The sequence below is a fragment of the Chiloscyllium plagiosum genome, unplaced genomic scaffold (genome assembly GCF_037043375.1).
Source record: "Chiloscyllium plagiosum isolate Xiang-an unplaced genomic scaffold, Cpla_swu_hap1 HiC_scaffold_9, whole genome shotgun sequence".
Lineage (NCBI taxonomy): Eukaryota > Metazoa > Chordata > Chondrichthyes > Orectolobiformes > Hemiscylliidae > Chiloscyllium > Chiloscyllium plagiosum.
In genome coordinates, this window is record NW_028270147.1 from 56,138,297 (window position 1) to 56,163,614 (window position 25,318).

Sequence of the window (25,318 nt, forward strand, 5' to 3'; positions counted from 1 at the left end):
TTGTGAGAAATCACATGCATGTAGCAGTGATTTTGCATCTATTAGAATCAATGGATCAAAAATCTCACCTTATTTCTCACAATATTATTTCTGTGAGGGCTGCTCCCCACTTGGAAACTTGGAATTGTTTCTTATGTTTGAAATGCACCCCTGTTGCCAACACGGTGGAACCAGAAGACTCCACAGAATCATTGTGTTGCAACCACCATTATTGCCTCTCCTTCCACACCCCGTTATCTTCAGAAATGCATTCTGCATTCCCCTGGCAACCCACTCACTGCCCCCTTCACATCGCCTTGCCGTTCCCCTGACCAAACCCCTGAACACTCAGGCATAAATACAAAGTTAGAAGGTTTAATTTCCATCTAGTGAAATCTCTGGATGGCCCTTTGCATCATTCTCTATTAGTTAGGAAGTATAACATAGCCTTCACATCATAAACTTCAGCAAAATGCTACATCATGGAGTGTTAGAATGATTGAAGTTCAAACATAACACACGTACAATTATTACTAATGGGCCACCATAATGATGGCAAAAGATCACCAGAAACTGCACTTATATGCCAATTAAGATGTAGTGTCTGATTAGGAGAAACCTAAGGAAATTCTAAATCCAGCTACAATCTGGCAGGGCAACATATCTTAAAAGACGACTGTCCCTTAATTTTGGTCACCATAGTAAGTGTTTAGGATTAGTTTCAGCGCCCCTTCTCACTGTATTTAAAAGGTTGCTACTGGTAATCAAAGTCAAGTGACTTCAATATAACTGCAGAGACAAAAAGCCATAAGACGAAAGCAAATGTTGTGTCCTCTTCAGTGATATGAGGAGCTGCTGTGTAGGTAGGTAATGATTGAGCATTGCATGATCTCAAGCAATCCCTTTTGGGACATAATCAATACATTTTGTGGATAGGAAATTACAAAATATGATGTAAATCATTTCTCCATTTTCCAAAGGCCACTATCAATAGTGATCAGAATTTTTTCTCCAGCCAGTACTAATAACTGACAAGTCCAACAACAAACCAGAAAGGGTACTGGTAAGATTTAGAGTGAGCTCTACACTGAGTTGAAGTTTGCCCAGGCAGATCATGGAACAGGACATGTCTGCATGGAGTGCACTGTATAAACAGAAGGCTCATTGAATCTGTTCACTATAAGGAAGCAGTTTCAGCAAAACATCATTGGGCTGATACTGCTACTACAGGTACATTTAATATTCAAGCTGATCACCAAAAGCTGCTTCCTCAAATAAAGTGGAGTTGAAAAATAGCTTCTGGATTTGGTGAAGAGTGCAAGGAGACTTCAGATTTGTTTTTGGAGCTGTCCTCTGAGTGATGATGCGATAGAGTTTGAGTCACACAGAGTCGTGTTGCGATTTCTGGCCACAATAAAGAAAATCCAAATAGCAGGAAAATAATTAAGATAATTATAAGCCATGGCTCTTAAGTGCTTTCAGATTATTGTAGTTATCTATATTAAATTACTTAGTGACATGCAGCAATCAGAAAGGACCAATTCAAAACTTGATGTTGTAAGGAGTATGTTGGATCAATTATGTTTTTTTTAATATTAAAATGTTTTGTAAGGCCCAAGGGGAATTGACTTAAATTGTTTCTGTTGATTTTCTTTGGCATAAGGTTTTGTGTCACCGTCACGAGGAAGCTGAAAACTGTGGGAGTGCATGAAAAATCTTTGATTAAAAGCTACATAATAGAATCACAGAGCCTAATTGATTGGCGCTGTCACCCATCCTATCACATGGAAAAGATTTGAAATAACTGATTTCAACTCTCAGCAGTAGCTGGAACCTGGTAGTAGTCAACTGGTCACACATTCCACATTCCACCAGATTTTCCTTTAGTAATGCAATTCTATAAAAATCAGGTCAGGTGTTAACCAGGTAACATCGACAAAATAATGACAGGCTGTTTTTCTTTCCTCACCTTAAATCTATTTGGAGGAAATATTTTCTTCTGAAGAAGTTACCAAAGCAATATCGTACACATCAAAAAAAAAGCATGGTCATGTTAGTCTCAAGCAAATACATTGTAAGTTCAGCATGGAAAGATTCAAGTACAGCAAGAAACAGTCACTTCTGCAAGAATAAACTAACACTGTCAGAGACTGTATTTAAAAAGTTCTAATATTTTCTGGGCATTGAGAAGATAATTTAATTATTGTAATTACTGTTCAGAAGTTTTGCTTTCTGCCCTAAAAGAAGTGCAGGTCTGTGGGTGTTAGCTTCTGGCATCTTGCCAAAAGATGTTAAATCTTGAAGGCAAATCTTAGAGAATGTAGAATGAGTCCACATGGATGTCTTAATTGAAACTGATTCTGTCTTCACCTCACATTCACACTCTTTTCAAGAGATGTCCTGGTTGCTTTGCCTGGGATAAATTAATTTAGATCAAAGGTCAAACCTGGCATCTTTTTTTGCTGAAAGACTTATTGTCATAGCAGATAATCAACAGGTACAGCCACTGTGCTATTGGTTGAACATAACAAGTTATTTTCCATGTCCAATCATCAGATGTCCAGTCTTTAAAAGAGTTAATAAGCCACAAAGCACATCTGTTGAGTAAAACCAAGTTTGAAAAGAGAACAAAATAATTTTCCTACTTCATCATTTTCCTGAGTGAAATTCTTTCGGCAGATATGAGCCATGATTCCAGCTGCCAAAGCATCTCCCAGGACATTAATCATGGTCCGAAATCTATCCCTTTCAAAAAAGAAGCCACTAAATGTTAGCACTCTGTTAAAATACCAGCCAGCGAGGTAGAAACAACTTCTTGTAAGGTTTATAAATAACAAAAAAGGAAAAATCTTTGCTTTACAACTTACAGTGCCCAGTCTACTGCAATTATTAGAGTGATGTCATCTGTAGGAAGACCAACAGATGTCAAGACAATAACCATGGTGACAAGTCCAGCTTGTGGAATCCCTGCTGCACCTATGCTGGCTGCTGTGGCTGTTATGCTGCAAAAATAAACAATAACAAGATATTACTGTAAAGTGGAAATCCAACTTTTAATGAATGTTTTGCTGCTTTGGCATCTAACTCTCCTCTTGTGATTGAGAGTGGGCACTTTATCCACATCTCCTGCAATCCTGTGAAAAAGCCCAGAGAAAATGAAAGTGATATAAAGAATGATGCCATCTTCAACATTGACTTCCTTTTTGTACACTTGATTACTCAATTCTGCACAGTTGGCATAAAGATTTCTGCAGAGTTGTGTTGTCCAAATGCTACGTCAGACAGTGTGATATGCTATTGAGGCATGGCCTACATTATTACAGGAAGTGATACAATGCTACATGAACTTGCTCTCTCGTAGCTTTGCGGCAAGCTGAAGTCACAGTAAGATTATTCTTAAATAAGTTCTCTTCAGATCAGCAGACTCTAAATATTCTTTAGCAGCACAACAAAACTAAGATTATAATAAGTTGAAGGCATCAAATTGTTGCTGCTATATAATTCCAGTTGAAGATAGACACTTTCCAAAACCTTTCCAAAGCATTCCTGATGAAGGGCTTTTGCCTGAAATGTTGATTTTCCTGCTCCTCGGATGCTGCCTGGCCTGCTGTGCTTTTCCAGCACCACTCTAATCTAAACTCTGGTTTCCAGCATCTGCAGTCCTCACTTTTGCCTACTTTCCAAAACCTTGTTTATTAACAGGTTAGTTGACCACAAGGGCACCACTGTCAAGTTTGTGAAGTAACTCCACAGAGGCCAGTATCCCATCACCAAGTCACTCTTTACTTATATGTGGAGAGTCCTTGGCACTGATCCAGCTCCCTCAGAGCCAACTCTAAGAGAAGAGAACCTCTGATACTCCTGTCCTTATTTGTCAGCCAGGGCTCCCTGATTGGACCAGATTAACAGCCCCAATCAGGGAACTCATCTCTGAATACAATCTTTACAGCTCACTATTTACATCATTGTGTTATCTATCCAAAACATGTTTATTGTTTTGATTTCAGAAAAACATCCATATTGAAGCATTCAGGAATTCCTGATGAAGGGCTTATACCTGAAACATTGACTCCCCTGCTTCTCAGAAACTGCCTGACCTGCTGTGCTCTGGCAGTGTCACCCTTTTCGAAGGAATGTAACAAGTTGTGTATTTTAGTACTGGTTTTGGAATCTAGAGTGTGCTAGCTGTTGTATGAGTGACTGGGATTGGTAAGGTGGACGGGGGGGACGGGGGGGATGGGGGGGAAGGGCAGCAAGCTGTTATGTTGGTACTAAGAGTTCGTGTAGACACCATAGCTCCCAGGCCTCATTTTACATTAGAGATCTAACTCCCATCTGAAGCCAGTAGGTATTACTCCCAGCTGGTGGGAGAATGTGAGGATTTGGACAGCAGGAGACTACTGTTGGCGATCTAAGAGAATGGTCTATGGTGCTGCAGTAAATGGCTGAAAGGAATGAAGAGAAAACCTGTGGTCTGAATGGGATAAGAAGGGGGAAGCAAGGAGGAGCAATGCCTGAAGGCTCCAAGGGAAACATCAATTCCCATTGGCCTACAATTAACCACATCACCACCGTTAACTTTTCAAAGTGCTTAACTTTCTGGATTTCTTGTATCCGTTTCCTGAAAGGTTTGTCCTGGCAAAGATATCACAAGAGGTGTGGTTTCCCCATACAGGCCTCTGGGTAAGATTGCAGCATGACACTATCTGCATTATCATTCAAGGATTTTATCAGCCTCCTGAGCATCTGAAAATTAAAACTGAAACTCACTAAATCAGGAGGTGAATCCAATGTCATTTTAACTGTCTCCACGTCTATTAACTGACAGATGGAAGGCTCAAATTCCATGGAGATTTTCATTTTACTATGGAAATGGTGAAACTGATCCAATATATATAGTAATTCATGGACTCAAAATCAAAATATAAATCATTGGATTCCTTATAAATCCAATGAGTAACTAATATTAAAAATGGAATCTGCCATCCCTTATTGGTATAACCTAGCTGGTGTGGCCTACCTCGGACTCCATTCCCAAAAACATTGCAATGTTTTCTGTAGTGGCCTTGCAATCCATTCAGTTATAAGACATCAGACACTGAACAGAAATATTGGATACATCCATTGGCAATGATCCGCATCGGGAAAAGACTCAAACAGTCGTATTCTATTTAGCCCTGGAAAATTCCACCTCATAAAGAGCAGCAATAATAAGAGTATTTGGTCCTATGATGCTCAATATTGACTCTGAACCTAAAGAATTCTCTGGCCTCAGGTGAAACATACTGCAAATAAAAAGAGAAAGTGTATATTTCTGTGTTAGATGAAGACAAGTTTAAGGCTCCCTGTGGCCTAATAACAGCAGGCAAAACGCAAAATTAATGGCAAACTGGATAATGTATTGAAAGGCAAGTGGCTCCCATTGATACAAACCCCAATGAGCAGTTGATGAGAATTCTTGTGTATGTTGGCTTCTGTCAGAACCAGCTGGGATGAGTTGGGTAGATTTGCTGTGACCAATCCTGCTCTTTTGTATGAAACAAAGTTACTGATACCAGAAGGAAAGATGCCTATGTGACATCTAAGGCAGAAGATGGTTGCATCTTCATAACATATGTTTATAGCATGTCAGTAAACAGCTTGTTACATTCCATCTGTGATAACTAACAGTCTCTTGTGAGATATCAAGCTCAAATTTAAAGTAAGTTTTTACATCACTGCTACTGAAACATTCTCATAGAGCAAACATAGAACTGATACAGCACATAACCAGAAAGTAAAACTGGTTAGCTCCTCTTAGGAAGAGTCTGTTACAGATATTTTCTCATCAATCTGTTCAGAAATATTATGATATACCTCTGCAGCAGGTGGGACTTGAACCAATGCCTCCTGGTTCGGAGGTAGGGACACTACCACTGCACCACAAGAGTCCCTATCTCATGATATTAGTTAACCTTTGCTGGTACAAACTGTCTTTTACAACTGGAAGCTACAAAATTTCAATTAGCTCAAATAAATGAGAACTCCATTTACCTTACAGTAATAATTTGTCCAAAGTCCAGTTCATAGTTGTTAACCTGTGCTATGAATATTGCTGCTACAGCTTCATACAAGGCAGTGCCATCCATGTTGATTGTAGCTCCCACAGGCAATACAAATCTCGCAATTCTTCTGTCGATATGATTATTTTCCAACAGGCACTTGAAGGTGATTGGCAAAGTGGCAGAACTGCAAATAATCAATGGCAGTCATAGTTAGACTATAGTGCAAACTTCAAATAGTGAACCCACCCATGCAGACCCAATGAAGTGCATTTTCATCCTGAGGCAGAGATAGGATTTTGAGGTGGCTCTACTGGAAATGTATGAGGTCAACTTCCTGACAAGTCTCCTGCTTTCCCATGAATTTAGTGGAAATGCCTTCTTAGAAGTTGCATCAACTCGCTAGAAAGCTATAGCCAATCAACTGAGGCAGTTAACAAGCCACTGGATAAAGGTTCTTGTGGAACTGTGGTAAAGATCCTAGCTCTGAGCCAAGAAACCTGTTTTCAAGTCCCACCTGCACCAAAGGTGTGTCACAACATCTCTGAACAAGTCAAGTAGAAAATGCTTTTTTAAAAAGTCAAATGATAACTTGTTCCAGGGCTGTTTTTGACACAATGCACAAGAACAGGGCTGGGCCATCAGTGTGCCTAATGAAAGGAGACAGCTATCCAATGGAGAGCCAGAGAACTGGGAGCTATTCTGACACTGCACAAATAGTGCTCAAGCATGACCACACACAGCTTGTTTTGTGTGGGGTTAATAGGGCAGAGCGGTGGGGGTGGGGGGAATGATCCAGGCTGCCATTCCCTTGCAACAAAATGAGACCAACTGTGGTATTTTCAGACCCTCTCTTCCTCTTTCCCTACCCTCAATGGCGCTCAAAAAAAACTTACTCATTCATTTCCATAATCAAGAATTCACCCTTTCTGCCCAATATCTATGTGACTTGTATGCCAAGGAAACTTAATAATGTATACCCTCTTTACAGGAATCTTAGCCATGCCATCAGTTGTATTTCTCCTTACACCTCCCACCACCAAATCATCATCTCCCAGACCATCCATAACCTCATCACCTCAGGGGATCTCCCATCCACTGCCTCCAACCTCATCGTCCCCAACCCCACATCGCCCGTTTCTACCTCCTCCCCAAAATCCACAAACCTAACTGCCCCGGCCGACCCATTGTCTCAGCCTGCTTCTGCCCCACCGAACTCATCTCTGCATATCTCGATAAGGTCCTGTCCCCCTTAGTCCAAGAACTCCCCAACTCCGTTCGGGACACCACCCACGCCCTCCACCGCCTCCATGATTTTCACTGCCCCGGCCCCCAACGCCTTATCTTCACGATGGACATCCAGTCTCTATACACTTCCATCCCCATCACAAAGGCCTCAAAGCCCTCCGCTTCTTCCTTTCCTGCCAACCCAACCAGTACCCTTCCACTAACACCCTCCTTCGACTGACTGAACTGGTCCTCACTCTGAACAACTTCTCTTTCCAATCCTCCCACTTCCTCCAAACCAAAGGAGTAGCCATGGGCACCCGCATGGGCCCCAGCTATGCCTGCCTCTTCGTTGGATATGTGGAACAGTCCATCTTCTGCAGCTACACTGGCACCACCCCCCACCTTTTCCTCCGCTACATCGATGACTGTATCGGCGATACCTCGTGCTCCCACGAGGAGGTTGAACAGTTCATCCACTTTACTAACACCTTCCACCCCGACCTCAAATTTATCTGGACCGTCTCAGACTCCTCCCTCCCCTTCCTAGACCTCTCCATTTCTATCTCGGGCGACCGACTCAACACGGATATTCACTATAAACCGACCGATTCCCACAGCTACCTAGATTACACCTCCTCCCACCCTGCCCCCTGTAAAAACGCCATCCCATATTCCCAATTCCTTCGCCTCCGCCGCATCTGCTCCCAGGAGGACCAATTCCAATACCGAACAACCCAGATGGCCTGCTTCTTCAAAGACCGCAATTTCTCCCCAGACGTGGTTGACGATGCTCTCCACCGCATCTCCTTCACTTCCCGCTCGTCCACCCTTGAACCCCGCCTCTCTAATCGCCATCAGGATAGAACCCCACTGGTCCTCACCTACCACCCCACCAACCTCCAGATATATTGTATCATCCTTCGTCATTTCTGCCACCTCCAAACAGATCCCACCACCAAGGATATATTTCCCTCCCCTCCCCTATCAGCATTCCGGAAACACCACTCCCTCCGTGACTCTCTCGTCAGGTCCACACCTCCCCCAACCCAACCTCCACTCCAGGCACCTTCCCCTGCAACCTCAAGAAATGCAAAACTTGCACCCACACCTCCCCCCTTACTTCCCTCCAAGGCCCCAAGGGATCCTTCCATATCCGTCACAAATTCACCTGCATCTCCACACACATCATTTGCTGCATCCGCTGCACCCGATGTGGCCTCCTCTACATTGGAGAGACAGGCCGCCTACTTGCGGAACGTTTCAGAGAACACCTCTTGGACACCCGCACCAACCAAGCCAACCACCCTGTGGCTGAACACTTTAACTCCCCTCCCACTCCGCCAAGGACATGCAGGTCCTTGGCCTCCTCCATCGCCAGACCATGGCAACACGACGCCTAGAGGAAGAGCGTCTCATCTTCTGCCTAGGAACCCTCCAACCACAAGGGATGAATGCAGATTTCTCCAGCTTCCTCATTTCCCCTCCCCCCACCTTATCTCAGTCCCAGCCCTCGGACTCAGCACCGCCTTCTTGACCTGCAATCTTCTTCCCGATCTCTCTGCCCCCACCCCCTCTCCGGCCTATCACCCTCACCTTAACCTCCTTCCACCTATCGCATTCCCAACGCCCCTCCCCCAAATCCCTCCTCCCTTCCTTTTATTTTAGCCTGCTTGGCACATCCTCCTCATTCCTGAATAAGGGCTTATGCCCAAAATGTCGATTTTCCTGCTCCTTGGATGCTGCCTGACTTGCTGCACTTTACCAGCAACCCTATGATGATAAGCAATCATATTCACTATCAAGGGAACATCAGATCCCTACCTCAATGATGATTGCAGTCAAACAAGGCCGTGTCATTATACCAGTTCTTGTCTCCAACCTTCTTCACTGCAAACCTGTACCTCAACTTCAGCAAATTACCCATTGGCATGGAGAAACAGAACAGACAGAAAGTTGTTCAACCCGCACTGTCTTGAATCCAAACTCGAGTCACTCTAACTGCAGTCAGTGAGCTGAATTTACAGATGAATTTGCAAGTTTTTTTTGTCAAGAGGTGTGAGGGAGGAGCACTGCTGGGAAGGTGAGTAAGACCGTTTAAAATACTTACCTCAGGTGTTGGGGCCTCCATTTGTCAAGAGGTGTGAGGGAGGAGTGAAGGACTGCTGGGAAGGTGAGTAAAAAACAAAATTTTTTGAACAGAGTGGTGAGGAAAGAGGGCAGAGAGAAACGAGCGCTGCTGGCAAGTTTTTAAGTGGGTGAGATCTAAACCCGAGACCCTATACCGTAGGGATTCCCTCCCACCCACCTCCTCTAACCTTACTAAGAGTCTGTAAGCTCGGTAGGTTTTCAGGTTTACTCATTTTTTCTTTTCTTCTCTTCCTTTGTTTAGTCTTGTGTGGGCTTTCAGAGTAGCGGGGTATGGCTGATAGGACAGTTGCATGTTCCTCCTGCAGAATCTGGCAGGTGAGAGACACTACACATGTCTCTGCTGATCACATCTGCAGGAAGTGCACCCAAATCCAGCTGCTCAAAAAGCGAGTTCAGGAACTGGAGCTGGAGCTGGATGAACTACGGATCATCAGGAGGCTGAGGGAGAAATTGAGAGGATGTACAGGGAGGTGGTCACTCCTCAGACACAGGATAAGGACAGCTGGGTTACAGTCAGGGGGAGGAAAGGGAACCAACAGATAGGGCAGGGATCCCCTGTGGCTGTTCCCCCCTCAGCAATAAGTATACCGTTTTGGATACTGCTGGTGGGGATGGCCTACCGGGGGAAGCCAAAGTTGTCAGGCCTCTGGCACTGAGCCTGGCACTGTGGCTCAGAAGGGAAGGGGGGAAAATAGAAAAGCGCCAGTGGTAGGGGACTCAGTAGTTAGACAGAATCTCAGGAGATTTTGTAGTCAGGAACGGGTCTCCTGGAAGGCTGTTGCCTCCCCGGTGCCAGGATCCGGGATGTCGCTGATTGGGTTTACAGGATTCTGAAGGGGGAGAGTAAGCAGCCAGAAATCGTGGTACATATTGGCATCAATGATATGGCCAGGAAAAGAATGGATGATCTGAAAAGTGACTACAGAGAGCTTGGTTGGAAGCTGAAGAGCAGGATGAGTAGAGTAGCGATCTCAGGTTTGCTACCAGTGCCACGGGATAGTGAGGTGAGGAACAGACAGCGAGTGTAGCTCAACACGTGGCTGTGAGGCTGGTGCAGGAGAGACGGCTTCAGATACCTAGACCATTGGGATACCTTCTGGGGAAGGTGGGACCTGTACATGAAGGACGGGTTGCACCTGAGCTGGAGGGGCACAAATGTCCTGGGTGGGAGATTTGTTCATGGGGTTCGGGAGGGTTTAAACTAGTTTGGCAAGGGGTTGGGAATCAGAGCTACATATCTGAAAGGGGGGCAGTTGTAGATTGGGCAGTGACAGGATGTAGTGAATCTATCAGGAAGATTTCTCACGTGATGAAACAAAGGGATTGGCTAAAGTGTTTCTGCTTTAACGCAAGGAGTGTCGGTAAACTCGGTAGGTTTTCAGGTTTACTCATTTTTTCTTTTCTTCTCTTCCTTTGTTTAGTCCTGTGTGGGCTTTCAGAGTAGCGGGGTATGGCTGATAGGGCAGTTGCATGTTCCTCCTGCAGAATCTGGCAGGTGAGAGACACTATATATGTCTCTGCCGATCACATCTGCAGGAAGTGCACCCAACTCCAGCTCCTCGAAAACCGAGTTCGGGAACTGGAGCTGGAGTTGGATGAACTAGAGTATGGATCAGTACTTGGGGCTATGATGTTGTGGCCATAATAGAGATGTGGGTTTCACAGGGCAGGATTGGTTGCTAGATGTTTCAGGATTTAGAACATTTAAAAAGAACACCGAAGGTGGAAAAAGAGGAGGGGGTGTAGCTTTGCTAATCAGAGAGTGCATCATAGCTACAGAAACAAATGTTGTTGAGGAAGGTTTGTCTACTGAGTCAGTATGGGTGGAAGTTAGGAACAGCAAGGGAGCAGCCACCTCATTGGGTGTTTTCTACAGACCCCCTAATAACAGTAGAGAGATTGAAGAACTCATACGCTGGCAGATTTTGGGAAAATGCAGATGTAGCAGGGTTGTTGTTATGGGTGATTTCAACTTTCCCAATATTGACTGAAACCTCTTTAGTGCAGATGGTTCGGATGGAGCCGTTTTTGTCAGGAGTGTTCAGGAGGTTTCCATACTTAGTATGTAGACAGGCTGACGAGGGAAGAGGCCATTTTGGATTTGGTGCTCGGCAATGTGCCAGGACAGGTATCAGGTCTCGCGGTGGGAGAACACTTTGGTGACAGTGGCCACGGCTGCCTCACATTTACCATAGCTTTGGAGAGGGAAAGCAGCAGTTACCAAGGGAAGATATTTAATTGGGGAAAAGGAAATTATCAGACAGGAGTTGGGAAGTACAGACTGGGAGCAATTGCAGAAAGGGCACAGCAGACATGTGGAGACTGTTTAAGGAGCAGTTGTTCCAAGTGATGCACTTATTTGTTCCTCTGAGGCAGGCAAGAAGGGGTAAGATTAAGAAGCCTTGGATGACGCGAACAGAGGAGCTTCTTGTCAAAAGGAAGAAGGCAGCTTACGTAAGGTGGAGGAAACAAGGATCTAGCACAGCTTTAGAGGAGTACAGGTTTACTAGAAAGGAGCTCAGAAATGGACTGAGGAGAGCCAGGAGGGGACATGAAAAAGGCTTGGCAAGAAGGATTAGGGAGAACCCAAAAGCATTTTACTCATAGGTGGAGAATAAGAGAATGATCAGGGAGAAGGTAGGACCAATCAGGGATAGCGTAGGGAACTTGTGCATGGAGTCTGAGCAGATAGAGGAAGCCCGAAATGAGTTTTTTGCTTCAGTTTTCACTAATGAAAGGGACCTTGTTGGGAATGAGAACTTTGAGGAGATGGGATGCAGGCTTGAACAGATCAAAATTGCTGAAATCGATGTACTGGAAATTTTGGCAAACATTAAGATTGATACATCCCCAGGGCCGGATTAGACTTATACTCGGCTGCTCCGGGAAGCAAGGAAGGAGGTTGCTAAGCTGCTGATGAAGATCTTTGCTTCCTCACTTTCCAACGGAGTCATACAGGAGGATTGGAGGGAGGCGAATGTTGTTCCTCTTTTCAAGAAGGGTAATAGGGAAATCCCTGGCAATTACAGACCAGTCAGTCTTATGTCTGTGGTTAGCAAAGTTTTGGAAAGAATTCTGAGAGTTAGGATTTATGACTATTTGGAAAAGCATAGCATGATTAAAGGCAGTCAGCATGGCATTGTGAGGGGCAGGTCATGCCTCACAAATCTTATTGAGTCCTTTGAGGAGGGGAAAAGACAGGTTGATGAAGGTCGAGCAGTGGATACGATGTAAATGGACTTCAGCAAGGCATTTGATAAGTTTCCCCATGGTAGGCTCATTCATCAACCTGTATGAGATACAGGTGGTATGAGATACAGGGAGATTTGTCGATCTGGATTCAGAATTAGTTGGCTGACAGAAGGCAGATAGTGGTTATAGATGGAAAGTATTTTTCCTGGAGATCAGTGTTGAATGGTGTCTCACTGCACTCTGTTCTTGGGCCTCTGCTCTTTGTAGTTTTTATCAATGACTTGGATGAGGAGGTTAAGGGGTGGGTTAGTAAATTTGTAGATGACACAAATGTTGGAGGTGTCGTTGATAGTATCGAGGGCTATTGCAGGCTGCAGTGTGATATAGACAGGATGCAGAGCTGGACTGAGAAATGGCAGATGGAGTCCAACCTGGATAAATGTGAAGTGGTGCACTTTGGAAGGTCGAACTTGAATGCTGAGTTTAGGATTAAACACAGGATTCTTGGCAATGTGGAGGAACAGAAGGATCTTGGTGTTCAAGTACATAGATCCCTCAAAGTTACCACCCAAGTGGATAGGGTTGTTAAGAAAGCATATGGTATTTTATCTTGCATTAACAGGGGGATTGAGTTTAAGAGCTGCGAGGTTTTGCTACAGCTCTACAAGTCCCTGGTGAAACTACACTTGGAATATTGTGTCCAGTTCTGGTCATCTTACTCTAGGAAAGATACGGAGGCTTTGGAGAGGGTGCAAAGAAGGTTTACCAGGATACTGCCTGGACTGGAGGGCTTGTCTTACAAAGAGAGGTTGACTAAGCTCGGACTTTTCTCTCTGGAGAGAAGGAGGAAGAGAGGAGACCTGATTGAGGTATACAAGGTAATGAGAGGCATGGATAGAGTCAATAGCCAGAGTCTTTGCCCCAGGGCAGGATTGACTGACACGAGGGGTCATAGTTTTAAGATATTAGGAGAAAGGTACAGAGGAGATGTCAGAGATAGGTTCTTTACGCAAAGAGTTGTGAATGCATGAAATGCATTGTCAGCGGTTTTGGTGGAAGCAGAGACATTAGGGACATTTAAGCGAATTGAGGGGTGCGTAGGATAGGTTATTTTATTTTAGATTAGGATTAATCCTCGGCACAACATTGTGAGCCAAAAGGCCTGCTCTGTGCTGTACTTTTCTATGTTCTATGACACTTGTGTGTGTGCTCTCACTGAGCTCCAAGAAATTGTTGCCTCTTTCTCTGATGCATATGAGAAAATGACAGACCAACCCCTGCAAAACTGAAGTCTTCTTCCACACAGATTCCACATTACACCACCTACCCCCGATGATTAAGACCAGCAAGGCACTGGAAAGCCTCAATCATTTTCCCCATCTTAACCTTCTCAACAAAGACAAACATAGATAATGAAATTCGCCATTATGTTCAATGTGATAACTCAGCTTATAGTTGACAAAAGGCAAGATGATTTGAGGACCAAGCTCTCAAATCCCAGGGCTAAGTTCATGGTTTAATTGGCAGTAGTATTATCCATGTTCCTGCATGACTTGGAGACTTCAGCAATCTACCGCCACCATCTCAAAGCACTGGTGAAAACCCACCAGCAATATCTTTGCAAAGTCCTCTAAATTAAGAGACAAGAATGGCAATTTAATAACACCATTTTCTCCCAAGCCACATGCCCCGAATCAAAACAAAAATTACTTAAAAGCAGTCCTGGTGGGTAAAATGTGGTGTTAGTAAGCCTACCAGCAAAGTAACATTGCTGGTTCACTGGACTCTAAACATTAATTCTGCTTTCTCGCCAGACCTGTTGAGCTTCTCCAGCAATTTTGTTTTTTGTCCCAGTGTTACTGTTGCAACAGGGGATTGCCAGGAGGACAACAGAAGTGCTTCAAGGATGTCCTCAAAATATCACTGCAGAGGTTAATCATCGCTGCCACCTCTCATGAGTCAATGGGTTGTGACCAACCAAAATGGAAAAGACTTGTTTCGGAAGACACAGAAAACATCAGTCAGGAATGTACAAAGGCAAAATTCAAACATCAGTGAGTGTGTAAAAGCTTCCACAGAACTCATATACAATATTATCCAAGCACCAGCTTTCCCTCATGTGACAGAATCTACCAATGATGAATTGGTCATCAGGCATGTCAGAAGCAAAGTGAAAGCAGAATGCTGATTGGCTGCTGAAGACGAATGTTGATATATTACTGAACACATCATTGAAATGATGTGTCAAATAATTTAAAAAGCCAATTTAATTCTTCATTAGATGATAATACTTAAACCTTGCAAATCGTGGGACATACCTTGATGAAGTAGCCAAAGCTATGAGTAAGGCTTGAAGGATTCCTCTTATATAAACAATTGGATTTTTCTTGGTGATAAAGAGGTAAACCATGGGTAGAACAAATAGCCCATGGACCACGAGACCACAAACCACTGTGATAGCGTAGAAGCCCAGTTTTTTCCCGATTGCTGTAGGGTCATCCATCTCCAGGATTTTGCCAGCAATGAGAAACACTATGCCTAGAGGGAAATAACTAATATAAAGAACATATTATGTTCAACGTAACCAATTAAATCAGAACAGAAAAGAAGAAGAAACAATAGCAAAATTTAAAAGTCCAAAGCCCCCATACCCTTCTGATGCAAGAAACCCCACAGGACCACAGTTATTTAGATTTCAAGAACTGTCTTATAGAATTACAAAGAATTCTAGTGGAGAGAAAGGGAATTGAATAAACACCTGAAATGAAAAGATTTCCAAGAAACAGTGGGAAGTGAATTGGTTAAATTGCTTTGCAAAAAAATCAGCACAGACATGATTATCTAAATGGCCTCCTTCTCTGCTGTAAGCATTTTATGATTCTAAACATTATTTTATCCTTCTGGTGTTTTTCATGCGTGTCTGAGAAAACTGGAGGAGACAATGACTCAAAATGGTCAAGACTTTGAAATAACTCTACAGAGGTCATTATCCCATCATCAAGTCACCCTTTATTCACACATGAAGAGTCCTTGACACTGATCCAGCTCCCTCAGAGCCTGCTCACACAGTGACCAGAATGTCTGACACCCCTGTTCTTATCTGTCAGGTAGGGCTCCCTGATTGGAATAGATTAATAGCCCCTTCTTTGAGGTCCACCTGGCTGCCCTCATTACAATCACTAAACACTTTTTCATGTTTTTGGATTTTAATTGATCTCTTCATTGAAAAATATAATTAAATTATGGAGAAGTTAAAAAGTATTTTCAGGACTTTAGTTGTAGTGGTCCAGCACATTGAAATAGAATAGTTCACCAATCTACAGCTAATAAAGATACAGAGGACTATCTAAAGTATTTATTCAAATGTTATAATTCACAAAATATATTCATCATAAACGTGATCAGATTTTGCAATAGATTATAGGTAGGTAAAATATAATCATATTAAGCAAAACATGAACCTAGATAGCAAGTAAGCTGTAGTCCTCACTGAAATGTCACTGAAAATAATACCCCAATTGCAGGTATTATCTCAAACCATCAAATGACACCTCTTGGGCCCTAATGTCAGTGAATACTGAAAGTGCTGCAACAACTCTCACACACGTCATGCCTTTTATATACTAAAGCATCTTGAGAGACTTCATAGGAGTGATATCAAATAAATTTGACACCAAGCCAGATTAAGAGCAATATATGAGCAAAGACTCAGTCAAAGAAGGTAGGTGCAAAGCACAGTTAATTTGGATGATTTGGCATTTATGCTGGGGCAGACAATCAATAGAATAGTGCAGTCTAGAGTTAACAAAAACAACAGATGGATTGAAGCAAGATAATTAATAGAAAAGTTTTGCAGACTAATGTTTTAACAAAATTGATGAATATTTTCTCAAATTTCCTTGTGGCCTAGTGGAGTGTGATAGACCCTTTGTAATCTGACGGTGACAGCAATGTTTATTGTTATTCTCTGGGAGATTAACCAATATAAGATTTATAAATATTTAGCATTTGCAAACAAAATAAACAACTTTCAGCATTTACTGGTCACAACATTCCCACATAACACTATAATTCAACAGGTAGTGAAACAGTTACTATTCATTCAAATTCAGTTCTGCATGAAGAGCACCAGACCCAGACTCACCATGTGGCAACAGCAACAATCTTCATCACAGATTCATTTAAACATTGACAGAAGCTGACCAGTGGCAGTCCATTCTTTCCCATTCTCCCCAGCATTATACCTTGACACAGAGAATATAACTTGTCACAGCTCAAGTCATTAACTTTATCTGGATGTCGCAGAGTTGCATTCCTATCTAGCCCTGAAACGTGGCAATTGGTTTATGAGATTCAAGAAAAGGTAGACTATGAAACACGTAGTCTAATCCAAAGAAACAATGTAATGGACCCCATTCTTACCCCACAGGGTCTCAATTACACCTCCTCAGACACTCTTGCACTCCTCAACCCTGGCCTGGCAGAACCCCACCCCATCCCCTCCCCTCTCATTGGGACTCAAACCTACCCCTCCTCCTCTTCCCCACCACCAGACCTGGCCTGATAACCCTTCCACACTTTGTATGCCCACCCTGGCAACCCTGTCACCAAACCCCACCCCGCACTCCCATACACAAACTGAGTATCCCTCCCCCTGCCAAGCATGACCTAACAGAAACCTACACCAACACCCTGCCACTGAATCTGATTCAACCCACACCTCAGGTCTGACCTGAACCCACCACCAGACATGACCCAACCACCCACCATCAGATCAAGTGGTGAAATAATGGTCACCACTGAACCAGATTTGTCCCACTCACCCTGACCTCCAAAGAAAAACTGCATCACATACCTGACACCTTCATCATCTTGCACCCTATCCCTAGAGCATGCTACTCACTTTTGACTTGGCACCTGGCCACTGGTATCCTACCCTCAATCCACTTGGCACCCTACCCATCTGTATCCTACCCTCCAAGCACCCTAATATCACAATCACTTTATATACTTTCCATTTGACTGCTACTGTCAAAGAGGCTTTCAGGCCCTTTAAATGTTCAGAAAACAGCAGCTCATTGCTTTGAGAAGGGAATGTGGTTTGCCTTCCTTGACATTTCAGCACTAACTGCCAGAATAGAAGCATGACTTTCACTTTTCTGAAGGAGCCCTGATCAGAATCTCCTCTCAGAAAATCAGAGTGCCCTTCTTTTGTAAAATAAATTACATTATGGTGATGTGCAATACTGGCCCTCGAGCAAGTCAACTGCTTGGAAGCTTGGTAGAACATTTACCTATACTCACTTTTATCCTATATTAACTATCAATGATCAAAAGCCCACTAGTGATATAAATGTAGTGGTAGGTAACAAACTATCACACAAATATTCACATTAATTTGTAAAATGCTTTTGTCATAGGATCTTTTTGCTAAATAAGCCCAGTATCAACACTACAAAGTATTGTTACTTACACCATATTTCAACTTAAGAAAAATAATTGGCTGATGGCAGGAGACAGAGGGTTGTTGTGGAGAGTTGTTTTTCAGACAGGAGCTTGTGACCAGCGGTGTTGAGTCCACTCTTATTTGTCACTTATATAAATGATTTGGATGAGAATGTAGGATTTTTGGTTTGTAAGTTGGCAGATGAAAATTTGTGGTAATATGGACAGTGAGGAAGATTATCTAAGATTACAAAGGGATTTTGATCAATTGGGCTAATGGACCGAGGAGTGGCAGATGGAGTTTAATTTAATTAAATGCGAAGCATTGCTTCTTGGTAAAAGGAACAAGGGCAGGGCTTTCATAGCTCATGGTAAGGCCCTGGGAAAAACAGAGAGATCTAGAGGTTTGGGTACATAATTCATTGAAAGTTGTGTCACAGGTAGAGTGATAAAAAGGGTGTATAGCACGGTTGCCCTCATTGCTCAGACCATTGAATATAGGAGTTCTGACACCATTTTGTGGTTGTACAGGAGGTTGGTGAGGCTACTTTTAGAGTACAGTCTGTTCTGCTATAACACGGTAGCTACGTTCTCGTCCAATCCTGTGTTATAAGAGCATAATTTAAACTGATGCGGCTGGAATCAAGTTATAACAAATTCATGCTTTAAAACTTCACATTTTAGAAATATTGTCCCCAATTAGTCAATCGTGTTATAGCGAATTTGTGTTAATGAAATGCGCATTATAGCAGAACGAACCTGTACTGCGTACAGTTCTGGTCACCCTCCCATAGGAAGGATACTATTAAATTGGAAAGAGTACAAAAAGGGTTTATGAAGATGTTACTGGGACTGAAATGTTTGATTTATAAGGAGAGGCTGGATAATCTTGGACTTTTTCACTGGAGCAGAAAAGGTTTAGAGATGACCTTATGGAGGTTTATAAAATGATGAAGGGCATAGATAAGATGAAGAGCAAGGTTTTTTTTCCCGTTGTGTTGGAGAGTTCAAAACTAAGGGACATAATTTTAAGGTGAAAAGAGAAAGATTTAAAAGGGACCTAAGGGACAACTTTTCACACAAATGGTGGCTCGTATGTGGGATGAACAGCGAGAGGAAGTGGTAGATGCAGGTGCAGTTACAACATTTAAAATACATTTGAACAGGTACATGAATAGGAAAGGTTCAGAGGGATATGGGCAAAATGTGGATGAGTTGGACCAAATGGTCTGTTTCCATGCTATATGATTCTATGACTCTATAAGAAGATTGATATGGATAAGTAGTCATTCTAAATAAAGTGTTATAATTTGCTAAAGAAATAATAAATAGACATAGGAAATCACAAACGAAAAAAAAATCATTAAATAATCTATATACTGATGCTTGTTGCATAGTTTGACAGATGTTCTGTTAAAAAAACTCACCCATTGTTGCAGAAAATATAACAATGCCAAGAACATTCATTCCTTCACTTGATCCTGGCCCTGATTTGTAGATAATTTCTGGAGGTGGGGTAATATCCAAAGAAATGTTCTGAACTACTTCAGAGTCATTGTCACCTTGAATTCCATAGATTAAAGGCATTCGTGTGGCAGCTTCAGATCCCACAACTTTGACAGAAACAACAATTGGAACAATCTTGGTTCGATACTGTGAAACCAAGCAATGATGTATTTTAGTATTCTCAAAGAGAACAAACAGCAATTTTAAATATAAAGTATAGCTAAATGACTTCTATCTTCATAGCCACATTAGCCGAGCCAAAACAAAAGTTGAAAATGAAACTCTATTGCTACGAGCTGAATTTGTGACTCGCTTTCATTCGAAAAGTGTTAATTTGTGTTGGCTTTAAAACCAACAGCATGAAGGAAGTCTGGGATTTCATGTAAGTGAGAATCCTCCATACATGCATCTAAGATATTTCTACACAAGAGAACATCAACTCTTTAACCTCCTGTCACATTAGCAATGTTTGTTATGTTCCTCATGAAGCTGAACTTCCTAAGATGGTAATTTCTAAAAACCTCCCCTAAAAGGGAGAATTCTGGAAGTACCAGATCTGAGAGAAATGCCTATGTGGTCTTGTTTACCATGATGGGTTATGGGTGGCAGAGCTCAAACAGAAGTCTATCAAAATCAAATAATAGTTTTCACATGTCTGACTCATTATACAGAGACAACTTCTTTTGGAGACACGAGTGGGGAAAAAAGTGTTGAGGGAAGGGGTTAAAAAAACAATTGCTGCAAAAAACAGAGAATGATTGCAACAAATAATAGGATACTTGTGAAAGTGAGAACACAGGACCAGAGTGAGTCACTCGGCCCATTGAGCCAGTTCCACCATTCAACAGGTCCAAATTGATCATTTATCTCTATGCCTTTGCTGCACTACCCCCATTTCCCTTATTATCATTGGCAGCTAGAAATCGATTGATTTCTATCTCAAACATGCTCAATGATGGAGCTTCCACAGCTCTTTGATGTAGAGAATTCCTAGGCTTCACCTCTCCCACTAAGAAGAAATTCCTTAAATAGCCAGCTCCATATTTTCTGCTGGTTTTCAGCTAGTTGATTTTCTGTTGGAAAGAAAGCAGACAGAACAAAGGAGAACATTTGAAGATTAAGGAGATACCATGTAAGGTTTGAAAATTAATTTTCTGCAAATACAAGTTCAATTGCCTTTCTAAAATTCTGATGAGATCTGATTCTGTAACGGATTACCACAGTCCTCTGCATGAAAAGACATCCATATTTCCTCCAGTTCCTCTGGTTCAAAATAATGAATAATTAATTCAGGTTTCTTCCCACTTGGCAGAGGAAATGGTGGAATTTCTCCTCCCTGGTGTGGTGTAAGCAATGAGCAAGAGAAATGGGAAATTACTGTGAGAAAACGAAACTCAACTTCCTTTTGTTGAGAACATGTTTTCTGATGTTCTCCTCAAACCCGCAAATAATGACTTCAGATCCTCACTATTGAGCAGTAACAACCATGCATTTACATGCATTTACACCTCATTAAAGCCCCAACATTATTTATACACCATTTTTAACTCTCCTATCCTTCCCTGAAAAACTAGACAGTACAAAAATTCCCAACATGTGCATCAAAGCGGGTACCTCCCAGCTGCAGCTCACTGACTGTTTGTACTGGCCATCTTCCAATTGCTGCGATATGAGAACCCATCTGCATTATCCATGGTCACCATCCTTGTTGACCTTAAATCCACACAAGTTAGTATCAGCAAACCACCAGCTTCACCACATTATCATGGCTACTCTCAGACCACTGCATGCACCATTTTAGCCCTTCAACATTTTAACTGCAGTTCAGACACATCTCGCACGTGTATGTTTGTGCCAGGATGGCACACATCTCATGCGTGTTCACAAGTTGTACCTTATGCTGTTAGTTTGCTTTTTTAATGCTTTCTCACTTTGCATTTACTTAGAGCCTTCCAGTCTCTACACAGTCACATAGTTTTCTTAGTGCACTTGCATTGACTTCAGCACTGACGTGTGGACAACCACATTTGTGTGACTTGCAATGGTTTATTAGCCCATGGGTCTTTAATGCTTCATTTCAGGTTGCTAGCCTCTGTGTCTTGCATTTTTTTTTATTGCAAAGGGAGATGCAGGCAGCTTGAAATGTTGGGAAACACTGGACAGTCAAAAGGGTGGACATAACACTGTCTGGCAGCTTGCAATGTCAATATTACACCTGCAGCATGTGTCAGCGCTTTATTTGGAAAATATACTGCATGTGCTTCAAGCAAATGGCCATGTGAGGAAGTTAAATGGGAATGGTCCTCAGTGGGGCGAGGGTAATCTGCAATCAGTCAAGGGGCTCATCCAGTTTTAGTCCAGGAGTTTGGTCATGGTCACACCCAGAGATTAAGTGCCATTAGTCCAGAGATTATAAGTAGGTCAGTCAGATTACAGTGGCAATTTCATTCCAGACAGGTAGTGGACCTATTTTTCCTGCAATAAGACAAAGATTATGTATCATTAAGTAGATGTAAGAGCAGTTAGCGATCATGCATGAACAGGCAAGATGGTGGGGTGCCTCCAGTGGTTGAGAAGGAAGCACAGAGGTCAGAAATCATTTTGGAGGTTAAAGTGGATGATAGCCTTTGAATGGACATGATGAATGCAATAGTGAAAGTTGTAGCGCATGAGCCTGGTGTGATGTATGTGCAATGTGACAGATTCAGAGTGAGTGATGGCCCTGTGAATGTGAGGGAGCAGATAGAAATTGGTGATCCTTAGCCTTACAGAGCAAAGAAGACCATAGACCTTCGTCCTGCTCTGCTGGGCATCCTTCTCTAAATGGGATGGTGGTGTGGATGTCTTTGACGGTCAACTAGTAAAAGGATTGCCCTCGTTTCCACCAATCCAACCACCAATCTCCTGGTCCCTATCTGGGGCGAGGAAAGCTTTTGTTTCCTCTGGGCCATGTCCTGAATGTAGAGGATGACCACCGCATTATGAGGGTCAGTTTCTGGCTTGCAGCTGCTGAAGTGGTTTGCAGCTGGGCATTAGGCTTTAACCACTGGGCCAGAGGCAAGCAAGCAAGAGGTTCCCAGCAGTTGAAAACTTCCAAAAGGCCTTTGATAAGGTGCCTCATGGGAGGATGCTGAGTAAGTTGAGGGCCCGAGGTGTTTGAGGTGAGCTACTGGCATGGATTGGGAATTGACTGTCTGACAGAAGGCAAAGAGTTGGGATAAAAGATTCTTTCTCGGAATGGTAGCTGGTGACAAGTGGGGTCCCGCTGGGTTCAGTGGTGGGGCCGCAGCTGTTCACTTTATATATTAATGATCTGGATGAAGGGACTAGGGGCATTCTGGCAAAGTTCACCGATGATAGGAAGTTAGGTGGACAGGCAGGCAGTACTGAGGAGGTAGGGAGGCTGCAGAAAGATTTAGACAGTTTAGGAGGGTGGTCCAGGATATGGCTGATGCAATTCAACAAGAATAGGTGCAAGATCTTGAACTTTGGACTATTTTTTAAATGATGAGAAATTCATAAAGCCAAAGTACAAAGGGATCTGGGAGTGCTAGTCCAAGATTCTCTAAAGATTGATTTGTAGGTTGAGTCCGTGATTAAGAAAGCAAGTGTAATGTTGTCATTTTTCTTAAAAGAGTTGGAATATAAAAGCAGCAACGTGCTTCTGAGACTTTATAAAGCTCTAGTTAGACCCCATTTAGAATACTGTGTCCAATTTTGGGCCCCGCACCTCAGGAAGGACATTCTGGCACTGGACCGTGTCCAGCAGAGATTCACAAGGATGATCCCTGGAATGGTCGGCCTAAATATGATGATCGGCTGAAGATCCTGGGATTGTATTCATTAAAGTTTAGCAGGTTGAGGGGAGATCTAATAGAAACTTACAAGATAATGCATAGCTTAGAAAAGGTGGACGCTGGGAAGTTGTTTCCGTTAGGCAAGGAGACTAGGACCCGTGGGCACAGCCTTTGAATTAGAGGAAGTCAATTTAGAACGGAAATGAGGAGACGTTCCTTCTGCCAGAGTGTGGGGTGGGCCTGTGGAATTCATTGCCACGGAGCTCAGTTGAGGCTGGGGCATTGGGTGTCTTAAGGCAGAGATTGATAAATTCTTGATCTTGCAAGGAATTAAGGAAGAGTGCAGGTAAGTAGAATTGAAACGCCCATCAGCTGTGATTAAATGGTGGAGTAGACTCGGTGGGCTGAATGGCCTTGCTTCCACTCCTATGTCTTTTGATTTTATGGAAAGCACTTCCATCTCGTTGGCCCAGTAATTTCCCTAGGAAGGCACCTAAGAGCCCAAATGCTCAAATAAATAAGGTGAAGAGTGTAAGATTGTGTGACAAAACTCAGTATGAGCCCTGGCAGAACAGATGCCATGAACTTCACAGAACAAAACTCTACCTGAAAATGGAAAGATTGCACCCAATATCTTTCTTGATTCATTATCAAAATCCCTTGGCATTTTGGAATATTTATTGAGGTTTTCTGTCAACATCTCTGCTTTTCTAGGTTCTCCAATCTCCCAACTGAAGTTCCTCAGCTCAGGGGTCATAATAGTAAACTTACTCTGCACTGTTTCTCGGACTTTGACATTCTTCCTAACACATGTTGACCTGGACTGTTTGCAATGCTCCAGTGGAGGTCCAATCAGATATTTTCAAATGGTATAGTGGGACTGCTTTGTTTTCATATTTGAAGCCTTTATATACAGTAGTTTGGCACACCGACCTCTACACCGCTGAGGCCAAACGCCAGCTCGCAGATACCTCCGCCTACTGCCCCCTTGATCAGGACCCCACCCCCCACCACCAAACCATCATCTCCCAGACCGTCCATAACCTCATCACCTCGGGTGATCTCCCATCCACCGCCTCCAACCTCATAGTCCCACAACCCCGCACCTCCCGCTTCTACCTCCTGCCCAAAATCCACAAACCTGACTGCCCCGGCCGACCCATTGTCTCCGCCTGCTCCTGCCCCACCGAACTCATCTCTGCATACCTCGACACGGTCCTGTCCCCCTTAGTCCAAGAACTCCCCACCTACGTTCGGGAACCACCCATGCCCTCCACCTGCTCCATGATTTTCGCTTCCCCGGTCCCCAACGCCTTATTTTCACCATGGACATCCAGTCCCTGTACACCTCCATCCCCCATCACGAAGGACTCAAAGCCCTCCGCTTCTTTCTTTCCCGCCGTACCGACCAGTACCCTTCCACTGACATCCTCCTTCGACTGACTGAACTGGTCCTCACCCTGAACAACTTCTCCTTCCAATCCTCCCACTTCCTCCAAACGAAAGGAGTAGCCATGGGCACCCGCATGGGCCCCAGCTATGCCTGCCTCTTCGTAGGATATGTGGAACAATCCATCTTCCGCAACTACACTGGCCCCACCCCCCACCTTTTCCTCCGCTACATCGATGACTGTATCGGCGCCGCCTCGTGCTCCCACAAGGAAGTTGAACAGTTCATCCACTTCACCAACACCTTCCACCCCGACCTCAAATTCACCTGGACAGTCTCAGATTCCTCCCTCCCCTTCCTCGACCTTTCTATTTCCATCTCAGGCGACCGAATCAACACGGACATCTACTACAAACCGACCGACTCCCACAGCTACCTAGACTACACCTCCTCCCATCCTGCCCCCTGTAAAAACGCCATCCCATTCTCCCAATTCCTTCGACTCCGCCGCATCTGCTCCCAGGAGGACCAGTTCCAAAAACGCACAACCCAGATGGCCTCCTTCTTCAAGGACCGCAATTTCCCCCCCC

At 43.4% G+C, this 25,318-nt stretch overlaps 1 protein-coding gene across 1 annotated transcript in view; it reads right to left on the reverse strand.

The window, feature by feature from the left end:
• slc1a7a (solute carrier family 1 member 7a) overlaps positions 1–25,318 on the reverse strand; it is a 71,043-nt gene that overhangs the window by 3,373 nt on the left and 42,352 nt on the right. The window contains exons 5-10 of the mRNA XM_043699315.2: positions 19,463–19,688; positions 16,735–16,834; positions 14,909–15,142; positions 6,013–6,207; positions 2,847–2,981; positions 2,625–2,724 (exon numbers count right to left, since the gene is read on the reverse strand). Of these exons, the coding sequence (XP_043555250.2) occupies positions 2,625–2,724; positions 2,847–2,981; positions 6,013–6,207; positions 14,909–15,142; positions 16,735–16,834; positions 19,463–19,688 (990 nt within the window). The remainder of the gene's footprint in view (positions 1–2,624; positions 2,725–2,846; positions 2,982–6,012; positions 6,208–14,908; positions 15,143–16,734; positions 16,835–19,462; positions 19,689–25,318) is intronic.